At 41.5% G+C, this 22634-nt stretch overlaps 1 protein-coding gene across 1 annotated transcript in view; it reads left to right on the forward strand.

Annotated features, from left to right (window-relative positions):
* The first annotated feature begins 384 nt into the window (after window positions 1-384).
* AASDH (aminoadipate-semialdehyde dehydrogenase) overlaps window positions 385-22634 on the forward strand; it is a 49442-nt gene continuing 27192 nt past the window's right edge. The window contains exons 1-5 of the mRNA XM_082264883.1: window positions 385-510; window positions 3925-4179; window positions 10293-10413; window positions 12465-12769; window positions 20782-20974. Coding sequence (XP_082121009.1) covers window positions 3947-4179; window positions 10293-10413; window positions 12465-12769; window positions 20782-20974 — 852 coding nt within the window. The 5' untranslated portion in view covers window positions 385-510; window positions 3925-3946. The remainder of the gene's footprint in view (window positions 511-3924; window positions 4180-10292; window positions 10414-12464; window positions 12770-20781; window positions 20975-22634) is intronic.

The raw sequence follows: 22634 nt of genomic DNA on the forward strand, positions 1-22634 counted from the left end.
GAGATTGTAAAACTCGTATTGCTGAATGATCTTGAGTAGCAATTAGCCAGAAAAGATCCTGTGATTACTTTATTGCGTGCAGGAGATGTAAGAAGAATTCCCACGCTGTGTGATTCGTACTTTAGAAATACATTTTACACTTTGCTGGTATAGTGTCACATTACAGCGCACACACGGTGAATGCACAATGACAGTATGTGTACAGCTTTCGCTCCGGCCCTGACATCATCAGTACGCGCGCACAGCGATTGGTAGATACACTCAGTTACCATAGAAGCAAAGAAGCGTTCTGCAGAGAGAGACCGTTTCCGGTCCCCGTGCGTGTCAAAGACAGGAAGTGAAGCGACTGCGCATGTGTACAATGCACTATCTCTGTATTCTAGACGAGAGGCATGGGGAGTGTTGTAACTAATAGATGGAGCGAGGTGTACTTGCCAGGCCTGATTAGCGCTGAGCTATAATGGAATGGTGCTTGGAAATATTGCACTAGGGATTCCTCTAGCAGGGAAGGTAATATAAAAGGATCTTACAGCTATAGTTTTCTGCTTGCAGTTTGTAAACTCTATGAAACGTTTATCAGCTGAATTATTATTTACAGTCTGTTGTATTTAAAGGTTAAGTTCATCTTTCTGCACAAAAAAAGATAAATGCACATAATATTGCAGGGAATAAAATGTGCGTGTAGAACATTGCGCCTGCGATCAGTGGATGATGGGTGCAATGTGGGCTCCTGCAGACATGTCCTCCAGCTTTCTGCCCATACCTCTGTACAGGCTTTTTGTTAGAAAGCTGAAGGACATGACTCTGGACTACAAGAACACTCAGCAGCATCCTTGCAGCTCATTGAAACTACAAGTGCATCTGTCACAGAGTTTTGAAATGTGGTAGTAGGTATGGAGAGGAGAACCCTGCCCGCTGTCACAGGGGGAGAATCAGGGGTGCAGGAAGAGTTGCTGGAGTATGTTACACGTTACCACATATCACTAGAGGGCTGCAGCAAAAAGATCCTCCCCCTGCCTCCCCAAAGTGTCCACTTTGATTTATTGGGGTTTTCACCTTTTATGAAATCCCAGCCCCACTTTTTCCCACCACTATTTTTGATAAGTTCATTGCACATGTGCAGCTTAAAGGAAAAGTACAGCCAAAGCTCCACCTTTTCGTTAGGATAAACCACTTCCTTTTTTTTTCTTTTTTTTTTAGCAAAGTTAAGTGGCTCCAGTATCAAAAGTTCCAATTTAATGTAAAAAATATAGAAGAGAGAACCGCCAGGCACCCACGTGTGTTTATCATCATGTGATGACGAAACATGTCAAGCAGAACTCTCAGGGTGTCACTTCCAGACTAGGTGGAACACATGCAGATGCCCAGCGGCTTCCTGAATGATCACATAGAGTGGGCACATACAGATTGTATGTTTCTTATCTTGCTTGCTTGCAAAGCAAACGTTTTTAACTATAATGCAGTACATTTTTACACTATGAAACGTTCTCTCTTTTCTCCTTTTTACATTGATTGGATTTTATTGATACTGGAGTCACTGGATCACTGACCCGTATACTCACGAGGAGAGGATATTGCGCAACTGCGGGGAGGCTCCACCTGGTCCCTGGGAGACCAAAAAGCGAGGCTGACTTCCCTTGTTAGATAACAAGGGGGTCGACATCATCTGGTGAGTGCGGACCTTCTTAAGAGCATGTGGTGACATTTCACTACCAGAGGGCACTATTCCAGTGTTAAAGGATAAGTTCACCCTAACACTAAAATCCCTGCATCTATATATTGCCACAATCTAACACTAACCTATCTAGCCATGTAAAGAAGAAGAAATCTGTACACTTACCTTTTTTGAAGCAGATCCGACCCGATCCCACACTGGGCTGTCAGCCGCGGCTTTGCTGTGTAGGCGGGTGCAGAGGACACATCTGGCAATGGAAGCCCCATAGTAAGTCTACTTCCCATTCATTTCACAGCTGTTGTCGGCCGTGTCTTTTGCAGAGCATCCACCGTTGGAGACCGTGTTGGATCGGCTTCAAAAAGGTATGTATGCTAATTTCTTCTTTACAGGGCTAGATAGGTTAGTGTTAGATCGTGGATGTCTATAGATGCAGGGAATTTAGTTTTAGGCTGGGCTTATCCTTTAAGGCATAAGGACTTCTTTCACTATTCTAAGGATGAACTTTCATTATGGAGTTGATGATTATTAATATTCTGAACTGAGCACTTACAAATATTTGAGACTGAGCACATTTTTATTTTTATTATTTTATTTCACATACATTTATTGGAGTAACCTTTTAATTTTGCAAGTGCTGTCTAGCACATATGTTGTGTTATTTAGTATATTTTATTTGGGATGGTTCCTGCACACTAGGAGACTAATTGGTGCGAGTGCTTATTATATATATTTGTATTAAAGTATTCCCTGCCAATCAAATGGCCAAAGTTTTTAGAACCTGGAAGAAGAGGGAGGGAACATGTCAGCAGCTGGCGAGGGATTGCATAGCTGGAGTGGAGGTGGGTATAATTCTGCTTTAATATTACATAGAAGAGGAAAGTTGGGTAGAATTTTTAAGCATGTAGAAAGGTGAGAAGCAATTGTTAAAGGAGAAGCAGGGCCAAAGCTCTTTTGGTCATACTTCTACTGTGAAGCACAGGAGTGCAGTTCATTCTGCATTCCTGTGACCCAGATTCAGCTGACAGCGTGCTAAAATCCACCATTGGCTGATGTCACTCAGCTGGTCCAGGTTTTAATTTGGGGATCCACCCAGATACCTTAGCGGCAGCTGGCTCAGCCTCTCAGCAGCATGCTGCTGAGAGACTGAGCCAGCCACTCTTGCCCCCTCCCCAGCGGGGTGCTCCAGGGAGCACTGGATGGGCAGAGCACAGAACCGACAGTCACCGGCTCTTTGCTCACTGAAGATCGAGAAATTAGCGATATGTGGCCCTTGATTACTCAGTTTTCGGTGTAGAGGCGGTGGGGGACAGATGCCCTTGTGAGATTTTCATTTGTATCCTGTTTGCTACCTTGAAAGGATAAAGATTTTTGCAAGAGGACCCATGGCTGACAAATGTCTCCTTGCTTTTTTATCCCTTCTCCTTTGCAGTGTAAGCTGTTTTGTGACCTCCTGATCTCAGTGTAGACTGTAATGGCATAGCTTTAGCCCTTGTATATATCTTCTATTTGTAGAAGGATGCCCTAGACCAGTCATGGCGAACCTTGGCACCCCAGATGTTTTGGAACTACATGTTATGTAGTTCCAAAACATCTGGAGTGCCAAGGTTCGCCATTACTGCCCTAGGCACTGGCACTGTACAGACCCAATACATTGGCACCATATAGATCAATAAAAAAAATATTGTGTATGTTGAGAATGTTAATATTCCTGTATACTCATGTCATCCAATAAAACAAAACATATTGAACAAGAAAAAGTAAAACATTGGAAAATTTTAAAAACACTTTCATGTTTACTCCACATGTTCACAGTTAGAAGCGCTATACATGTGCCATCGCTCTGTGTGTGGAGACCTCCGCCAATAACAGTCTAAGGCTCCATTCACGCCTATGCTACTTGTCATGTGACTTTGGACACAAAGTCACATGACAAGTAGCATGCCCATTGTTTTCAATGACACTCGTTCAGATTCAAGCAACTTTGAAAAGTTGTCTGCACTACTTTGATGCAACTTAGTGCCAGATAGTGTAAAGTCAGATCAAAATAGTGCTCCAAAGTCACACTGGATATTGTGCGACTTTGGAATCGCCCAAGTGTGAATGGAGCCCAATACATGCAAAACTTATTTTCCCTTTAACTCTGCGTTGCATCTATTGACGTATGATTTTTGTCCTCAATCTGAACACACTGTGTAAGCGTCAGTCTTCCAGTAACCATAACAAATCCTGTATCATTTCCTTCTTGCTAGGTTCCTCGCCTATGACATTCAAATGGAAGAAACGCTGCATAAGATGGTGGTAAAGGCGGCTGCTGTTTATAAGAACAGGAAAGCCGTATGTTTCCAAATGTACAATGGACCTCCCAAATTCTACACCTATGGGGAGATGATGCAGCTAGCTGAAGAGCTTACTTGTTTCCTTAAATCCCTGCTTAATGGTTTGCAAAATTGTGTGATTGGCCTCTTCTGTCAACCAGGTATACAGTTGCCATCATGGATTTTAGGGTGAGTTTGCCTCTGGCACTTTTGAGCTACAGTTTTTTTTGGGTAAGAGTTTAATGCCAATAAAGTGTTTCATTTTTTGCCCAGGTATTAAAGCCCAACTCTGGAAACAACATTCCCTTGAAGTGGGCCCCCTGCACTGCAAGGGTTAAATGCTCATTAACTGTAGGCTGTAGAGGGAGAGGCTGTATTTCCTTCCTTACCTCCCTCACTTCGAGAGGATTTGGCACTTTCCTATTCTCTCTGATGCTCTGGGCAGTTCCTTTGTGTCTTCACGTACAATATTGGACTATTAGTCCTGCATTGTATGTGCAGAAGGCAAGCGTACGACTGCTGCAGGGAGCATAAAAGAGAAGAGGCTGCAGGGGAGCCAGTCACACAGATTGAGGATGTGTGTGTTTGTGTGTGCATGTGGGGGGGGGGGGTCAACTGCAAGAGTATTTTATTTTTTGTGTCTGGAGTTGGGCTTTAAGCTTGAGGTGAAAAGCAAACCTGTCATAAAAATTAAAACCTACAGTATATCCGCCACCTGCAAGATACCATTCAGTGTCTAACGTACCTTAAAGTAATATTAAAGTTATACATTTTTTTTTGCTTTAAAATAAAAAAACATGTTATACAGTGCCTTGCAAAAGTATTCGGCCCCCTTGAACTTTGCAACCTTTTGCCACATTTCAGGCTTCAAACATAAAGATATAAAACTGTAATTTTTTTGTGAAGAATCAACAACAAGTGGGACACAATCATGAAGTGGAAAGAAATTTATTGGATATTTCAAACTTTTTCAACAAATAAAAAAACTGAAAAATTTGGCGTGCAAAATTATTCAGCCCTGTTAAGTTAATACTTTGTAGCGCCACCTTTTGCTGCGATTACAGCTGTAAGTCACTTGGGGTATGTCTCTATCAGTTTTGCACATCGAGAGACTGAAATTTTTGCCCATTCCTTCTTGCAAAACAGCTCGAGCTCAGTGAGGTTGGATGGAGAGTGTTTGTGAACAGCAGTTTTCAATTCTTTCCACAGATTCTTGATTGGATTCAGGTCTGGACTTTGACTTGGCCATTCTAACACCTGGATATGTTTATTTGTGAACCATTCCATTGTAGATTTTGCTTTATGTTTTGGATCATTGTCTTGTTGGAAGACAAATCTCCGTCCCAGTCTCAGGTCTTTTGCAGACTCCATCAGGTTTTCTTCCAGAATGGCCCTTTTATTTGGCTCCATCCATCTTCCCATCAATTTTAACCCATCTTCCCTGTCCCTGCTGAAGAAAAGCAGGCCTAAACCATGATGCTGCCCCCACGATGTTTGACAGTGGGGATGGTGTGTTCAGGGTGATGAGCTGTGTTGCTTTTACGCCAAACATAATGTTTTGCATTGTTGCCAAAAAGTTTGATTTTGGTTTCATCTGACCAGAGCACCTTCTTCCACATGTTTGGTGTGTCTCCCAGGTGGCTTGTGGCAAACTAAACAACACTTTTTATGGATATCTTTAAGAAATGGCTTTCTTCTTGCCACTCTTCGATAAAGGCCAGATTTGTGCAGTATACGACTGATTGTTGTCCTATGGACAGAGTCTCCCACCTCAGCTGTAGATCTCTGCAGTTCATCCAGAGTGATCTTGGGCCTCTTAGCTGCATCTCTGATCATTCTCCTTGTATGAGCTGAAAGTTTAGAGGGACGCCAGGTCTTCGTAGATTTGCAGTGGTCTGATACTCCTTCCATTTCAATATTATCACTTGCACAGTGCTCCTTGGGATGTTTAAAGCTTGGGAAATATTTTTGTATCCAAATCCAGCTTTAAACTTCTCCACAACAGTATCTCGGACCTGCCTGGTGTGTTCCTTGTTCTTCATGATGCTCTCTGCGCTTTAAACGGACCTCTGAGACTATCACAGTGCAGGAGACTTGATTATACACAGGTGGATTCTATTTACCATCATTAGTCATTTAGGTCAACATTGGATCATTCAGAGATCCTCACTGAACTTCTGGAGAGAGTTTGCTGCACTGAAAGTAAAGGGGCTGAATAATTTTGCACGCCTAATTTTTCAGTTTTTTATTTGTTAACAAAGTTTGAAATATCCAATAAATTTCGTTCCACTTCATGATTGTGTCCCACTTGTTGTTGATTCTTCACAAAAGATTACAGTTTTATATCTTTATGTTTAAAGCCTGAAATGTGGCAAAAGGTCGCAAAGTTCACCGGGGCCGAATACTTTCGCAAGGCAGGCATGTTTGAACTCCAGCCTGTCTGACAATTATGGCTGCCCCCATAGATACAGAGGGGGAAAAAAACATAGATATGAAGCATCGGGAAGTGTGTTAATCGCAGGATTGCCAGGTGAAAATTAATGCAGCCACCCCATCTAAGGACTAGAAAGCTGCATTATATTAAATGTTTGTTTTTGGATTTAGATATGCTATAAACGTTTTATTTTAATACATACTATATATCGATGGCAATAAAAAACATTGCTGTTTCTTCAGATTTTAAAGCGGAGTTCCACACTGAAATTTTTTTTTAGATAAATATACCCACGGGACAGTCAGGGCTAGTGCATTTCAGCAACGATAGCCTCTGAACTGTCCCCGGTTTCACTTACCTTTTAGAATAAATACTTACCTTGAAAATGTCTTGTCCAGCGCTGCCATCTCTCAGGTGTGGGCAGCTGAAGCCAGAGCGTCCTCTTCGGTGTCCTCTTTGGTGACGTCGGAGTCCCGGAATGCCCTGCATCGGCCCTGCTCGTCACTTCCAGTGCAGGCGTGTCATCCCTGCACAGCTTCTGGGCATGCCGCGCCTGCACCGTAAGTGACGAGCAGGGCAGGTGCCGGCGCATTGACTCCTGGGATCGATGAGGCTCATTTCCCAGGAGTCAATGCAAGGAGGAAGTGACGGCGCGGGCCACGGTCGCAGAGGGAGGAAGAGGAAGGAAGGTAAGTATATTTTCTTTAAAAACAAGTTAAGTAAATCAAAAAAAAAAAATTAATTATCCAAATGTTTTTCAGGTAAATTAAAGCAAGCGGACGGTGAAAAGTTAATTTTGAGGGTGGAACTCTGCTTTAAAGTGAATCTATTTATTCCCTAAGGCTATAATTACACATCTACCAAGAACAGGCATTCATCTACCTGTTTAAAATCTTACAAATGTCTGTCAACATTCCATATACATTATGTCCAGTGCAGCTGACAGTGTAGTTCACATGGCCACGTTTGAAGTGCTTTATTTTGTATCCAGCATGTAGCATTTGGCTGGGTCTATCGCTCTCTGATCACCTCTATGCCTGTCATTGTGCACAAGCTGCAAATGTCTGAAAAAACACCCTTATGAAGTTTTTACAATGCATTTGAGAATTAAATTTAGAAAGTGTTACTTGCCAAGATGATTGTACAAGAATCCCTACAATAGACAACCAATACAGAAGAGGCATTAACCGGCATCTAAAATTTCCAAGCACATCTAAACCAGCTCTTTATTCTGTCACAAATGCACTCCCATGCTAATTATGACTTTTGGCTATAGGGCTACAACTTGGCACTCGTCTCTGTTTCAAACTGATCCCACTGACCACTTGTGGTTACCTACTGCCCTACAGGAAGCAGGGAATAGCACAATAAGGGTAGAGACGTCTTTAAAATGTAGGGTGTGATTGACATCCTGGCTTCCCCTTCACTATGCTGGGAAGCAGGCAATATGGCAGCTCCATCAGGGAAAATTAATAGGTGCTTTAACTGCATGAGAGCCTCACTACTTTTTGAGTGATAGATATGATGGTGGTATAGATTCAGTGGCTATGCAATCTGCACCTAACTATGGTTGGTGAAATTGTTACTAATTTATGAAATCTTTCAGATAAGTGTGTTCTTCACATCCATCAACCCACAAGAGCAAGGTGGTACTCCTGTATACCTGAATCTGGAAGTTTTCCTAAAAATATAATTTGAGCATGACTCCCGGTTTTGGGAAAATCGGAAGCCTAAGTGCTGCAGACCGTTTCATATAACTATAGAATGGCTCACCTGAAATCTATTTATTTTTGCTATTTTCAACATAGTACTTTATTTTACAGAAACTTAAAGTGCGGCTCAGCTAGTCTATGCACCTTCAGGTATTTACATATTCTAAACCAGCCTTTTCAACCAGGGTGCCTTCTGGGTTCTTCAGGGGTGCCTGAGCAATATGCCTAAAGGTTGCTCAAATTGTCCAAAGTTGTTATCAACCCTGCAGGTGGATGAATCCTGCCTTTGTTTGTTACATAAAGGCCGTAGGCTTTTATTGTGCAGCATTACAACCTTGGGCACCATACAGGCCAGCTGCTGGCATCCCAACAGATGATGGCGTCCAAGGGTTAGGTTAGGTTAATAAAGTGGATTTCCTTGTTTGCCGCTCCCCTGCTCTTCTTTTTCAGCACTGGGGTCATGTTGGCTGAAAGAAGTTCTCTTCCTAGGGAGAAGGGAAACGCTGAAATACTAGTCAGTACCAAAGTGCAAAGGTATATTGCTGTATAAAAATGAATCTCCTCTAATGTTGAGCCTATGGCTGTTGCTGTGATTATATCAAGTTTACATTTTTTATTTTAGAATGGGGCGCCCTGAGATCTTGCATACATTTGAAGGGCGCCTTGACTGGGAGGTGTTTGAGAAACACAGTTCTAAACAAGCCTTCAACCGGACACCGCTCCTCTCCTTATTTTCTATAAAAAAATAGAGGACACTCATGACTACTTACTAGATCCCACTTCTTGCTGTTGAACTTTCAATTATGCCTTCTGTCATTGACTAGAAAATTTATCTGGGTTGTTCCATGAGTTGGGAATCGGGCAACTTCCATGCCTTTCTCTCTCTTACCAGTACCCCTACTCCACCCCCACTCCCCCCGCATCTACCTCTTGATCTTGAGATGCTGTTGGTGTACATTTCACTTTGCATTGTGCCATTGGAATAATATTATGTTCATATACCTCAATATACACTCACCGGCCACGTTATTAGGTACACCTGTTCAATTGTAAAATAGCAGAAGACCACACTGGGTGCCTCTCCTTTCAGCTAAGAACAGAAAACTGAGGCTACAATTCGCACAGGCTCACTAAAATTTTACAAGAGAAAAGTGGAAAAACGTTGCCTGGTCTAATGCGTCTCAATTTCAGCTGTGGCATTTAGATGGTAGGGTCAGAATTAGGCTTAAACAACATTTAAGCATAGATCCATCCTGCCTTGTATCAACGGTTCAGGCAGGTGGGGGTGATGGTGGTGTAATGGTGGGGGGGATATTTTCTTGGCACGCTTTGGGCTCCTTAGTACCAATGGAGCGTCATTTAAATGCCACGGCCTACAAGAGTATTGTTGCTGACCATGTCCATCTCTTTATGACTACAGTGTACCCATCTTCTGATGGCTCCTTCCAGCAGGATAATGCACCATGTCACAAAGCACAAACCATCTCACTACTGGTTTCTTGAACATGACAATGAGTTCACTGTACTCCAATGGGCTTCACAGTCACCAGATCTCAATCCAATAGAGCACCTTTGGAATGTAGTGGAATGGGAGATTTGCATCATGGATGTGCAGCCGACAAATCTGCAGCAACTGTGTGAAGCTATCATGTCAATATGGACCAAAATCTCTGAGGAATGTTTGCAACACCTTGTTGAACCTATGCCATGAAGAATTCTGAAGGCAAATGGGGGTCCAACCCGGTACTAGCAAGCTGTACCTAATAAAGGGGCCAGTGAGTGTATGACATCCTTAGTTATTCAAGTCACACCAGATGTACATTGGCATTAAGAAAACGACAGAATGTATCACCTGATGTAATATACAATGTTCTGTACCATTTTTCCCTGTATATTTTGCCATATTGCAATACATGGTTTTCATGTTCACTTTATAAATATAAAACCTAAAAAAACAAAAACAACTTTTGAGTGAATTACTTCCTAGTACATGCAGCTAGATAGGTGAGTAATGGGTTGTTTCAAAGTACTTTTGCTGCTTGTTTAGAATAAGTAAATACCTTTTTAATATCCATAGTCTGGACACAGATACACTTTAATGATCCAATTTTTTATGGTTTTTAATTTCAGTTGATTTGTTTTCACTGTTTTTGTAGGATTCTACAGGTTCCAGCTGCCTATTGTCCTGTAGACCCTGGTGCCCCATCCGATTTCATCTCTTCACTCACAAATCGATGTAAAATTCACTACATGTTGGTGGAAAACAACAGAACTGAAGTGAGCATAAAACTATTGTATGATAAAACTTAAATTACGCTTTAATAACTTCATTTGTGATGTGCTTTTCCTCCTGTACAACTCACCGAATTGCACATGCATTGACCGTTTTAAGCAGAAGTCCTCAAACTTTTTAAACAAAGGGCAAGTTTATCACCCATCAGACTTTAGGAGGGCCACACTGTTGACGGGTGACAGTAGAAAATGCTGTAGAGTCAGTGGAAATAAACAATGGCCCATCTTCAGTGGTCAATTGAAGGAATAATGCCCATTCTTGTGTTAGAAGAAATAATGCCCCACCAATGGCTTCAGTGGGAGGAAATGTGTCCCATTGTTTGCGTCAGAAGGACCAACAGTGCCCTGTTATATGCATCATTGGGAGAAAAAGTCTCACCAAAGGTGTCAATGAAAGGAATAGTTCCCCATCATTGGTATCAGTAGAAGAAATTGTGCCCTGTCCTTGGTGTCAATGGAATGAATATTTCTCCGCCATTGATATCAGTTGATGTAACTGTGCACCAGTGTTAATTTTGGCAGCAAATTTCAATTTAGTTTTAGTCTTAGTCTTAGGACTAAAATGGCATTTTAGTTTTAGTCCCATTTTAGTCTTCTGCAAGTGTTTTAGTTTTAGTCGTATTTAGTCGACTAAAACTCCAGTACATTTTAGTCGACTAAAACGTCCTACAGTTTAGTAGACTAAAACGTCTTACATTTTAGTCGACTAAAAACTCATTTTAGTCATCTATAATCGAATGGGTGTAGTTCAATTGTAATTTGTGATGCATTATTTAAGAATTTCTCTACAATTTCCAAACTCATTATATACTACTGCTGGTCCTGGAGTGAAAAATCTAATATGTTATTATTTATGGTATTAAGCTTTGAGAATGCACCAGTGTTAATTTTGGCAGCAAATTTTGATTTAGTTTTAGTTATAGTCTTTTGACTAAAATGCCATTTTAGTTTTAGTCGTATTTTAGTCATCTGAATTGTTTTAGTTTTAGTCGACTAAAATTGTGTTAATTTAGTCGACGAAAAAGTTTGTCGTTTTTAGTCGACGAAATTAACACTGCTGTGCACCCATGATTGGTGTCAGTGGAAGGAATTGTACCTATCATTGGTGTCAGTGGGACTAATTGTACCCATCGTGGGTGTCAGCGGAAGGAGTTGTACCCATCGTGGGTGTCAGCAGAAGGAGTTGTACCCATCGTGGGTGTCAGCGGAAGGAGTTGTACCCATCGTGGGTGCCAGCGGAAGGAGTTGTACCCATCGTGGGTGCCAGCGGAAGGAGTTGTACCCATCGTGGGTGCCAGCGGAAGGAGTTGTACCCATCGTGGGTGTCAGCGGAAAGGAGTTGTACCCATCGTGGGTGTCAGCGGAAAGGAGTTGTACCCATCGTGGGTGTCAGCGGAAAGGAGTTGTACCCATCGTGGGTGTCAGCGGAAGGAGTTGTACCCATCGTGGGTGTCAGCTGAAGGAATTGGTGCCCTGTCATTGGTGTGTGTGTGTGTGTGTGTATATGTATGTATGTATATATATATATATATATATATAATATATATATATACACACATATACATTTCTTTTTATTGGAGGTGAAAATCACAATTGTGGATTTGAAGCAGAACTAAAACATAAAGACTTTCATTTAAATATATTCCACAATGCCTTTGAAAACTCAGATATTGCCTTGTAAAAAAAGAGGTGACATCATTATTGCTGTGGTAAGAGCAGGGCTGAGACGGGGTCTCAGTAGGTCCTCTTTCTAAAGACTGTCTGCAGAAAAGTACAAGGGGGCATACACAAGACATCCTGCACAAGGGGAGAGAGAGAGAGCCATGATTGATCTTTATTACAGGAAACTTCTGCAAAGAGACAAAGTGCAGGAGTTTTGTGCTGGATTACTACACAGGTCTAGAAAAAATACACAAGACACAAGGTTTATGTTTGAATATATGTAGTTCTTGTTTTTATAAAAATGAGTTTAGTCCAGGGTCAGCTCGATTGCCAGCTCGATGATGCTATTCTTTGTTTGGTATGTATTATTGTAGATCTTCAGACAACTGTTCCCGAGCTGGATCGAAAGAGATTCCTCCAAAATTCAGCATCTGGACATCACACTTTTTGAGGCTTTGCAAAGCGAGAATGTAAATGATGATAAAGATACAAAAATTAAAGACTACTTTGATCAGACTTCCAGTGCACTGCACCCTCCTACGAGACAACCGTGTGATGAGTTTTTAGACAGAGACCGATATTGCCTGGCATATGTTTTGCACACCTCTGGGACCACCGGGAAACCGAAAATAGTCAGTGTACCTCATTGCTGCATTGTACCAAACATTCAGCATCTTGGGTAAGTTGTAATCATTAACTATGTTTTATTCAGTCTGTTACCTGCATCATGTATTTTTGTACTACTATATACCAAGTAGACATCAGAATGTCAGCAACTAGTAAAGTAGGCTAAAATGTGTTTTTGATTGGATTTTCAGGCAAGCCTTGTTTATACTTGTGGCAGGGGAGGAGGAGCAAAAAAAAGGCGGATAAGCCTTAACCGAACATGGTGACTGCAGGTAAAAAACAATAGGGAGAGGCGCCTCTAAAGCCCCGTACACACGTACCGATCACGTCACCGAAGCTTTTCGGCCGACGACCGATCTGCCGATTGTAGGCTTGTTAGTATGATGCCTCCGACAGCCGACAGCGCACATTCGGCCGAAAAGAATCTGTCATGCAAGCATTAAAATTTTTGTATGCCGACACCAGAGCGGCCGATTGTTCGCCAGTCAGTACAGATTTCGGCCGACAGACCGCAGATTTGCAAGACTGGGCATGCTCAGAAAAGGAAAGACACAGGGAAAGTTAACCATTACATGACATCACTTCTGTAGTCGGCGGACAAAATTCTTGTGCAGTCTTTTGCACTTTTCAACAGACACCGACAGCCCTGGACAAAAGACAGCCGATCGTTCGCCGACGATCGGTACGTGTGTACGGGGCTTAAGCGTAGACCTAAAACGATTTATTACAGAGTAAACCTAGGCAACTCTCATGTAAAATTAGGCACATCAAGGAGATGAGACAGTCCCAAGGATCATTGGTAGGCGTGTGGCCCATTCGCTGGCAGTGCCATGCAGGGCAGCGCCGTGCAGGATACGCCTTGCTGGTCACCGTCTGTAAGGGCAGGCCATGTGGTGGATGTAGACTCAAAACTAGGCTTGAGGCGAAGGTGGCTCAGCAGTATAGGATGATGACGCCACCAGAATGCAACACGTTTCTGAGCATGCCTGCTGCGGGTATTACGGAAGCCGCACTTTTTCGAGCATGGTTGAAGAAGAGCAGCTGCCGTAATACCCGCAGCGCGTATGCTCAGAAAAGCGCTGCATTCCGATGACGTCATCGTCCTATGCCGCTGAGCCACCTTTGCCTCCAGCCTCGTTTTGAGTCTACATCCACCACATGGCCTGCCCTTACAGACGGTGACCAGCGAGGTCTACCCTGCATGGCAATGCCAGCGAATGGGCCACACGTCTACCAATGATCCTTGGGACTGTCTCATCTCCTTGATGTGCCGAATTTTATCTACCTACATGTGAGTTGCCTAGGTTTACTCTGTAATAAATAGTTTTAAATCTACACTTGGAGGTGCCTCTCCCTATTTTACCTGCAGCCGCACTGGAAATCTGTTTTGTGTTCCTACTGATGGCAGCTTTAAGTCAATGGACTATGTAGTGCTCTCTATTGAGTACATGTACTTTCCAATAGACCATTTGTTTTGCGATCTGTAGCTATTGCGCCTTATTTTATGTTTTATTTTTTGAACATGGTGACTGAATGGGTCGATACACATGTGGCAGGCTTGGCAAAAGGTATACCCCATATCACATTTGGCTGGCAGTACTGCTGCCAAATACAATCCATTCAAGTAAATGGGACTGGCTGCAACCAGCCAGCCATTGTGTGTAAGATTTTAGCAATTACGATATATGGGTTTTTTTCCTAAAACTGGAGAGTGCAAAATCTGGTGCAGCTGTGCATGGTAGCCAATCAGCTTCTAACTTGTTCAATTAAGCTTTGACAAAAAAACTGAAAGCTGATAGGTTTCTATACAGAGCTGCACCAGATTTTGCACTCTTCAGTTTTAGTAAATCCACCCCATGTTGTATTTAAGGCTCCTCCCATGTCTTTTTGTTACTTGGACATGACTGTCTCTTCCTTTTGGACTAGAAATTATTGTTCCCTCTTTACAGTATGGGCACGTGCCAATTTTAGGACAAACACAGATCTGACTAACCTCTCTGACACCCCATCCATAAGGTTGACCCAAATTTCTACATAAGAGTCCTATAAGCCTTTAATTCTGAGGAAGCCAGGGAAGCCCTCTCAGACCCAACACCCTCACATGTATAGAGGTCCTGTCACTCCAATACAACACAACTCACACAAAGCATTGTAAAGCGCACACTGTCTGCATGGAGTTTGTACGGTCTCCCTGTGCTTGTATGGGTTTGCTCCATGTACTCCGATGTTCTCCCACACTTCAAAGACAAGCTGGTAGATTAATTGGCTTCTGTCTAAATTGGCCCTAGTATGTGTGATAGGAATCTTCGATTTTAAGCTCTTTGAGGGCAAGGATTTGTGGATTTTAAAGCATGGCATACAAATGTCATTGTTCTCCAAATACATGTAATAAATAAAAGCAACACGCATGAAAATCAAGCTAATGTTTACTATATTGGTCAGGTATGATATGCAGAGAAGTGGCCTCAAGCAGAGGAGCTAATTTTCATATTTTTCGTCAGTTAAAGTCATTGGGACACCATAAATAACTTTACAGAAAGGGCTGCAGTATTTTTCTGTAGTTATTTTTAATGGCTGATTTTGCATACAAATGCTGCCTTTTTTTCATTCAAGTTAAATTTTAAGCTTTTTATAACAGTGTTTTAGTCTTGCTGTTGTGTGTAAGTAGCAGCATTTTTACTGTATTATATTAATTTTTTTAAAATTAAAAAGCCTTGGAGTCGTGACTGTTTCTGAGTGAATATTTAGCACATCAGAAATCTGAGTATGTGGGCTGGTTTCATAGCAACCGACGGAAAACTTTTATTTCCTTGCCATGATTTCTGTGGTGCTGTCAATACAGAAGCAGTGAAATGCCTCATACTGCCTCTATTATCAAACCTGTTTCATAGGTTTGAAACACCTAGAGCAGGAACATACTGTAACTATACAGAGGAAATACATTTTTTCAGGTTATTCTAACTTCAGAATATTTGTAATTTTCTCTTGTGATTTACACCTTGCTTTTATACTGCTTAGCTAGACAGGTTACACTGAAACCCTAGGTATTCTATTCATGAAAACTGCTGATTTAAAAAAAGTGAAAATTACTTTTGAAATTAAATTAACATGGTAAAACTACACTCACCGGCCATTTTATTAGGTAAACCCTGCTAGTACTGGCTTGGACCCCTCCCCCTTTGCCTTCAGATCTGCTTTAAAGCGGAGTTCCGCCTTCCCCTCCAAAAATTAAAAGTCAGCAGCTACACAGATGTACACATACTGTAGCTGCTGACTTTTTTAATATTAGGACACTTACCTGTCCTGGAGTCCAGTGATGTCGGCACCGCAGCTGATGCTCCACGGCTGGGTCCCTATTGCACATGCGTGAGGCGGGGGGGGGGGGGGGAGGAGGAGGGGGCGGAACTTCTGGGACGGACGGCCGCGATGCCGTGTCCCAGGAGTGGGGAAGGGTACCTGTCAAAAACGGGTACCCATTCCCCCCTCCCCCCTGAAAGGTGCCAAATGTGGCACCGGAGGGGGGGAGAAAGCAAAAGAGCGGAAATTCCACTTTTGGGTGGAACTCTGCTTTAAATCCTTGTGGCATATATTTAACTAGGCGTTGGAAACATTCCTCAGAAATTTTGGTCCATATTGACATGATAGTTGCTGCAGATTTGTCGGCTGCATATCCATGATGCAAATTTCCTGTTCCACCACATCCCAAAGGTGCTCTGTTGGATTGAGATCTGGTGACTATGGAGGGCATTAGAGTACAGTGACCTCATTGTCATGTTCAAGAAACCAGTGATGAGATGATTTGAGCTCTCTGACATGGTGCATAATCCTGCTGGAAGGAGCCATCAGAAGATGGGTACACTGTAATCATAAAGGGATTGACATGGTCAGCAACAATACTCAGGTAGGCCATGGCATTTAAATGATGCTCAGTTGGTACTAAGGGGCCCAAAATGTGCCAAGAAAATATCCCCTACACTATTACACCACCACTACCAGCCTGAACTGTTGCTATAAGGCAGAAAGAATCCATGCTTTCATGTTGTTTATGCAAAATTCTGACCCTACCATCTAAATTGTCGCAGCTGAAACTGAGACTCCTCAGACCAGGGAATGTTTTTTCCAATCTTCTAGTGTCCAGTTTTGATGAGCCTGTGTGAACTTTAGCCTCAGTTTCCTGTTCTTAGCTAACTGGAGTGGCGACTGGTGTGGTCTGCTGCTGCTGCAGCCCAACTGCTTCAAGGTTCGATGTGTTATGCAGTCAGAGATGGTATTCTGCATACCCTTTTTTTTTTTTGTGGGGGGGGGGGGGGTGGGGGGGATTTTTTAATAGTCCATTAAGCAATAATAACAGCATCCACAAATGTACAAAGCGCAGAATAGAATACAGCTATCAGTACATTTGACCACATAGTCTTGCATTATTGAAGCTTACAATGGTTTGTACATTATACAATTTTCAGAAGTGTATAAAAGTAAGCCTAAATATTCTTAGGACATAGCCCTTTAATGTTGGAGCATATAAAGAAGTTAACATAAAAAAACAAAAAACATCAAAACTAAGATATAATAATTGTTTCCACACCGAGAGTAAATAGCTACAGGCTGTACCAATTTTTCATAAATTTGTCCATCTTCCATACATCTCCATTTTCACTTTAAGATATACCACACCTATACATATCTTTAAACCGTAATATCCCCAGAGACCGAAGTGAGCCATCCTGCCCAAATTTTCTCAAACTTTTTGGTGCATCCCCTAGAGGTGTACGTTAATTTATATGTAGGCAACGATTTGTTAACCAATTCCACTCAAAATTTAATGGATGGGGGGGGGGGGGGTAGGTTCTTTCCATTTGAGTGCCAGGGCTTTTTTGGCATAACAAAAAAAATACTTTTCTCAATAGTCCTTTTTAGAGCTGATAAGATCCTCCTCCCCAAAGTCCCCTAAGAGACATCTAGCTGGGGAACATATACAGTATTTGGAAAAGCCAACTTGTCCTCTAAAAACCCAAAGATTGCCTTCCAGAATCTCTCAATACAAGGGCACAGCCAAATCATGTGAAATTAGTCACCTATTTCAGCATGACATTCAGGAATTCTGGTGTAGTCACTCTACCCATTTTATAGAGACGTTGCGGGTTAAAACAGACTCTGTGTAAAGTAATGAAATTGTATAAGCTTGACTCTGGCTGATATCACAGAGGTCAGCATGGATTCCACTACCTCTGCCCATGATTCCTCAGTTAGTGATGGGATGTCAGATTTCCATTGACCAGCTATCTTTTCCATCCTAGGAGAAGAGGAGGTCAGAAGAAGTAAATAGTATCTAGAAATAGGTTTTGAATGGTTGTCCTTAAATAAAAGTTTCTCTAGTGTAGCAGGAGAAAGTGCTACCTCTGTCAGTTCAAATTGTGCAGCCACTGCATGACGTAGTTGCAGGTATCGATAAAAAAAAAAATGATTAGGGATCCTATATTCTATCTGCAGGGCCCTAAACAATTTAAAGGTATGATCTTCAAATAATCGGTGAGCATATTTGATTCCAAAATCCCCAACTCATTGAAATATACAAGATCCCAGTAGGGGCGTATTGGGCTAATTTTGGAATCAAATATGCTCACCGATTATTTGAAGATCATACCTTTAAATTTTTATCCCATGAAGGAGCGTTAGGTGAGTTGCTTAAAGGAGCACCTCCTATTCTGTTATTACATACATTCAATATTTTGTGGGAAAGTTTAAGAATATCTGCCCCAACTGAGGGTAGGGGCAATTTCTATATAAAACATTAATCAGTGCCTCATAAGAGTGAACCATAGCACCTTAAAGTGGAGTTCCACCCTAAAATGACACTTCTGTCCATCTTCATGCCTGGGGTCACCTTAAAAAGAAATGCATAATCGCATTTTTTTTTTATTTTTACTTACCTTGGATTAGAAGAAAAAATACTTACCTTACTTCCTCTTCCTCCCCTCGGCGGCCATGGCCCGTCGTCACTTCCTGGCTTGCAATGATTCCTGAGAGCTGAACGTCATCGCTCCCAGGAATCAATGCGCCTGCACCGGCCCCGACGTCAGTTCCGGTGCGCGCGCGTCATTCCCTTCTAAACAGCTTCTGGGCATGCCCAGAAGCTGTGGAGGGATGACGCGCGCGCACCGGAAGTGACGGCGGGGCCGGTGCAGTGCATCGTGGGACCGAAGAGAGCGGAAGAGGACGCAGAAGAGGATCGCGCTGGCTTCAAGCTGCCCACACCTGAGATGGCAGCGCTGGAGAATACATTTTCAAGGTAAGTATTTCTTCTTGCAGGTAAGTGCAACCCGGCACAGTACAGAGGCTGTCCATTGTGGAATGCACTAGCCCTGACTGTCCCAGGGGTATTTTTATGTCTTTTTTTTTTTTTTTTTTTTTTTTAGGTGGAACTCCGCTTTAAGTAGCTACAGAGGTGATCTTTAGGTTCGGAAAGAACCACCAATGTATTTGTGAAAAAAAGTCCAAGCAAGCAGCGCTGAGTGATAAGTATAATCCGAATCAGTCCCAATCTGATAGGTAGATTCTGGGAGTCAGCCTGAAGCAGTCGGTAGTCTTTGTGTCCCTCCATCTGGGTTCATTACATGCTCCAAAGCTTTGGAGGTCTGGTAAGCAGCCTCTCATTACACACAGATTTGGGTGACGTGTGGCTTCGCTATTCACTTTCTTGGTGACGGAATCTACCTATCAGATTGGGACTGATTTGCATTATACTTATCACTCAGTGCTGCTTGCTTGAACTTTTAGTCACTTTTTCTGCCGTCAACAGAATTTAGTTAGCTGCTTAAGAGATTTTACATCTATGATATAGCGCGGATTTTATTTGTGTTTTTATACCAATGTATATGTTTTAGCTGGGATGCCAAATAATAGCGTTTTAGATTCAGTAAAGCCAAGCCACCAGCAGAAATGGGCAAATGCAATGTCTCAAGAGAGATCCTTGGTGGTTAAGAACCGGTATTCTGCATACCTTGGTTGTAACGATTGGGTATTTGAGTTACTATTTCCTTTCTATCATCTCTAATCGTCTGCCCATTCTCCTCTGACATCAACAAGGCATTTTCATCCACACAACTGCCGCTTACTGGATATTTTCTCTTTTTCGGACCATTCTCTGTAAACCCTAGAGATGGTTGTATGTGAAAATCCTAGTAGATCAGCAGTTTTTTTAAATACTCCGACCAGCCCACCTGGCACCAGCAAACATGCTACGTTCAAAGTCACCTAAATCCCCTTTCTTCCCCATTCTGATGCTCGGTTTGAACTTCAGCAACTTCACCACGTCTAGATGCCTAAATGCTTTGAGTTGCTGCCATGTGATTGGATGATTGGCAATTTGTGTTACCAAGCAATGAATAGGTGTACCTAATTGAACAATGAGTGTAGATTAGTGATTAGGTGTACATATACTTTAAAAACACATTTAAAGTGACTTTGACACTACAAAATATTAAAAGCTCCAATGGGACTTTCGCAGGCAACAACTATTGACAATGTATTAAAAAAATATATATAATCTGTTTATTAGTACACCATAACATATACACACACCTAAAATCACATTATGGCTAATAAAGTATTACATCCTGGTGATATACAATCTTACATCACAGCAATACCCAAAATAAACTAGGTAAGGGACCAAATTACTATTGTTGTGCTTCAATATTTGTCCCCACAGCCGGGATTAACCAAGGTGCTTCAAATTTTATATTCATCAGGGGTAAGGGTATGCAACTCTACAACAAAATGATAATAAATTCTAAATGTTGCTGGCCCTCTCTACATTACTGCTATGTCTTGTCGGTGTAGGACCTGGAGACTGACCCTTCCAGAAGAGTCTGCTTCTGGAGATCTTTCAGAAGACCAGCTTTGTTCATTAAATCAGTGTTCAGTGGCATGGACAGCAGCAAGTAAAGATATTATTCCCTTTTTCTATTTAAATTAAAAAATCTTGACGTAGCAGGTGATTTCATATTTGCCTAACGCTCCACTCTAATGGTCTTGCGTTGAACTTTTTTTTTTTTATGATTTTAGATCCATCTTCGGAATGTCACCAGATGACCTTGTGTTTCTTGCTTCACCTCTGACCTTTGACCCATCTGTTATCGAAATGTTTCTTGCTTTGTCCTCTGGAGCCTGTCTACTAATTGTACCAGAGCATCTTAAAATGATGCCCAGAAAACTGTTCCATACATTGTTCCAGCAGCATAGAGTTACAGTACTCCAGGTAAGGTACAACAACTAAAGGTAGATGACAAGCAAAGAGGCCAGTTACCTTTGTGACAGAGGCTCTATCTATCTATTTTATCTATTTTATCTATTCTATCTAATCTATATATCTCACCAAATTGGGTAACCTAAATGTACAATAAATTCACCATTGCAGCTTTGTAGCACCTGCTTCTGTATATGTTTTTGTGCTGGCATACCTGTTTTAAAGCATTAACCCAACTACCTTGGTTTAAACCATAGTCAGTGAAACCCAGTGAACTGTTACATTGTGGAGTTCCCACTGGCATGCAATGTGGAGTTTAATTTGAGCTAAGAAATTGGAATTCTTTTAGGTGCAGTTTTATTAAAGACTTAACTTTTTTTTTTTCTGTTCTTCTTACCATTTTTTTTTTTTTTTTTTGTAAACTCTAGAACAATGTGTGCTGTATAACAACTTCCCCATGCAGCAGCTGTCACCTTTTTGATTTTGGAATCTGTGAATTAACGAACTACAGTCCCATCTGTCAAGGCAGCAGATGGACTTGTAGTTATCAATGGAACACAAGTGAGGTGATCATTGCACTCGTACTACCTCAGTATGGACATGTAACTGGAGGAAGAGTCTATTGAAGCCCAGCAGTGATCCAGTAACCATGGTTGCAATGCTTTACAGGCTCATTTGCAAAAAAAAAAAAATTGCAAATTTTTTTTTTTTTCTGCAAATGAATGTGCATTTATTATTTATTTGCAAAATGTGAACTTAGGCTTAAACTTCCTGATCTTTATATAACAGTACTGCATAGAAGTTATTAATTGTTAAACAGATATGCAGGAAAATGATACATGCTTATAGCATATTTTGTAGAGGTAGCCTCTGCACACTGCAACAAGGGTAAAGGACCAGGTGCAGTCCTTATAAAGCAGGATTTCTCAACTGGGGTTTCCGGAGAGATCCCTAGGTGTTCCGCCGCAAAATAATGGTGGCCACACAAAATATTGACAGTTTGGGCACGATTTGGACATTTTCACTTAGGGGTGTACTTACTTTTGTTGCCAGTGGTTTAGACCTTAATGGCTGTGTTAAGTCATTTTGAGGGGACAGCAAATATACACAGTTTTTTTACAAGCTGTACACTCCCTACTTTACATTGTAGCAAAGTGTAATTTCTTCAGTGTTGTCACATGAAAAGATATAATAAAATATTTACAAAAATGGGAGGGGTGTACTCACTTTTGTGAGATACTGTATATTTGAATGTTCATAGCGTGTCCACAGTTACACTTCAAAGGCTTTTGTGGGTGAATAAATGCAATGTACTGTAAGGCACATTAATTTTGCATAGAGATCAGTTTAAACCGCCTCTGAGATTGTTCCCACTAACACTAAAAATTGCATCTGCAAACTGAGCTGTAACGGCTTTCAGATTTCCAAAAATATGTAATTTTATTTATATCTAGGCTGTATATGCTAGAGAACAATAAAAACAAATAGGTTTTGCTCCATGAGTGCGGCAAATATACTTCCATAGTTATATATCAATAATATCACTAAATCACGAAGTAAAGAAGATGGGTTCACAAGAAAACTAAGCCAGATAGAAAAATTGAATTTTTTTTTTTTTATTATTATTATTTAAGGGTAACTTTATTGTTTGCAAAGTAAGGGCTCTTTCACA

Source organism: Pelophylax lessonae (genome assembly GCF_965119305.1).
Source record: "Pelophylax lessonae genome assembly, chromosome: 1".
Lineage (NCBI taxonomy): Eukaryota > Metazoa > Chordata > Amphibia > Anura > Ranidae > Pelophylax > Pelophylax lessonae.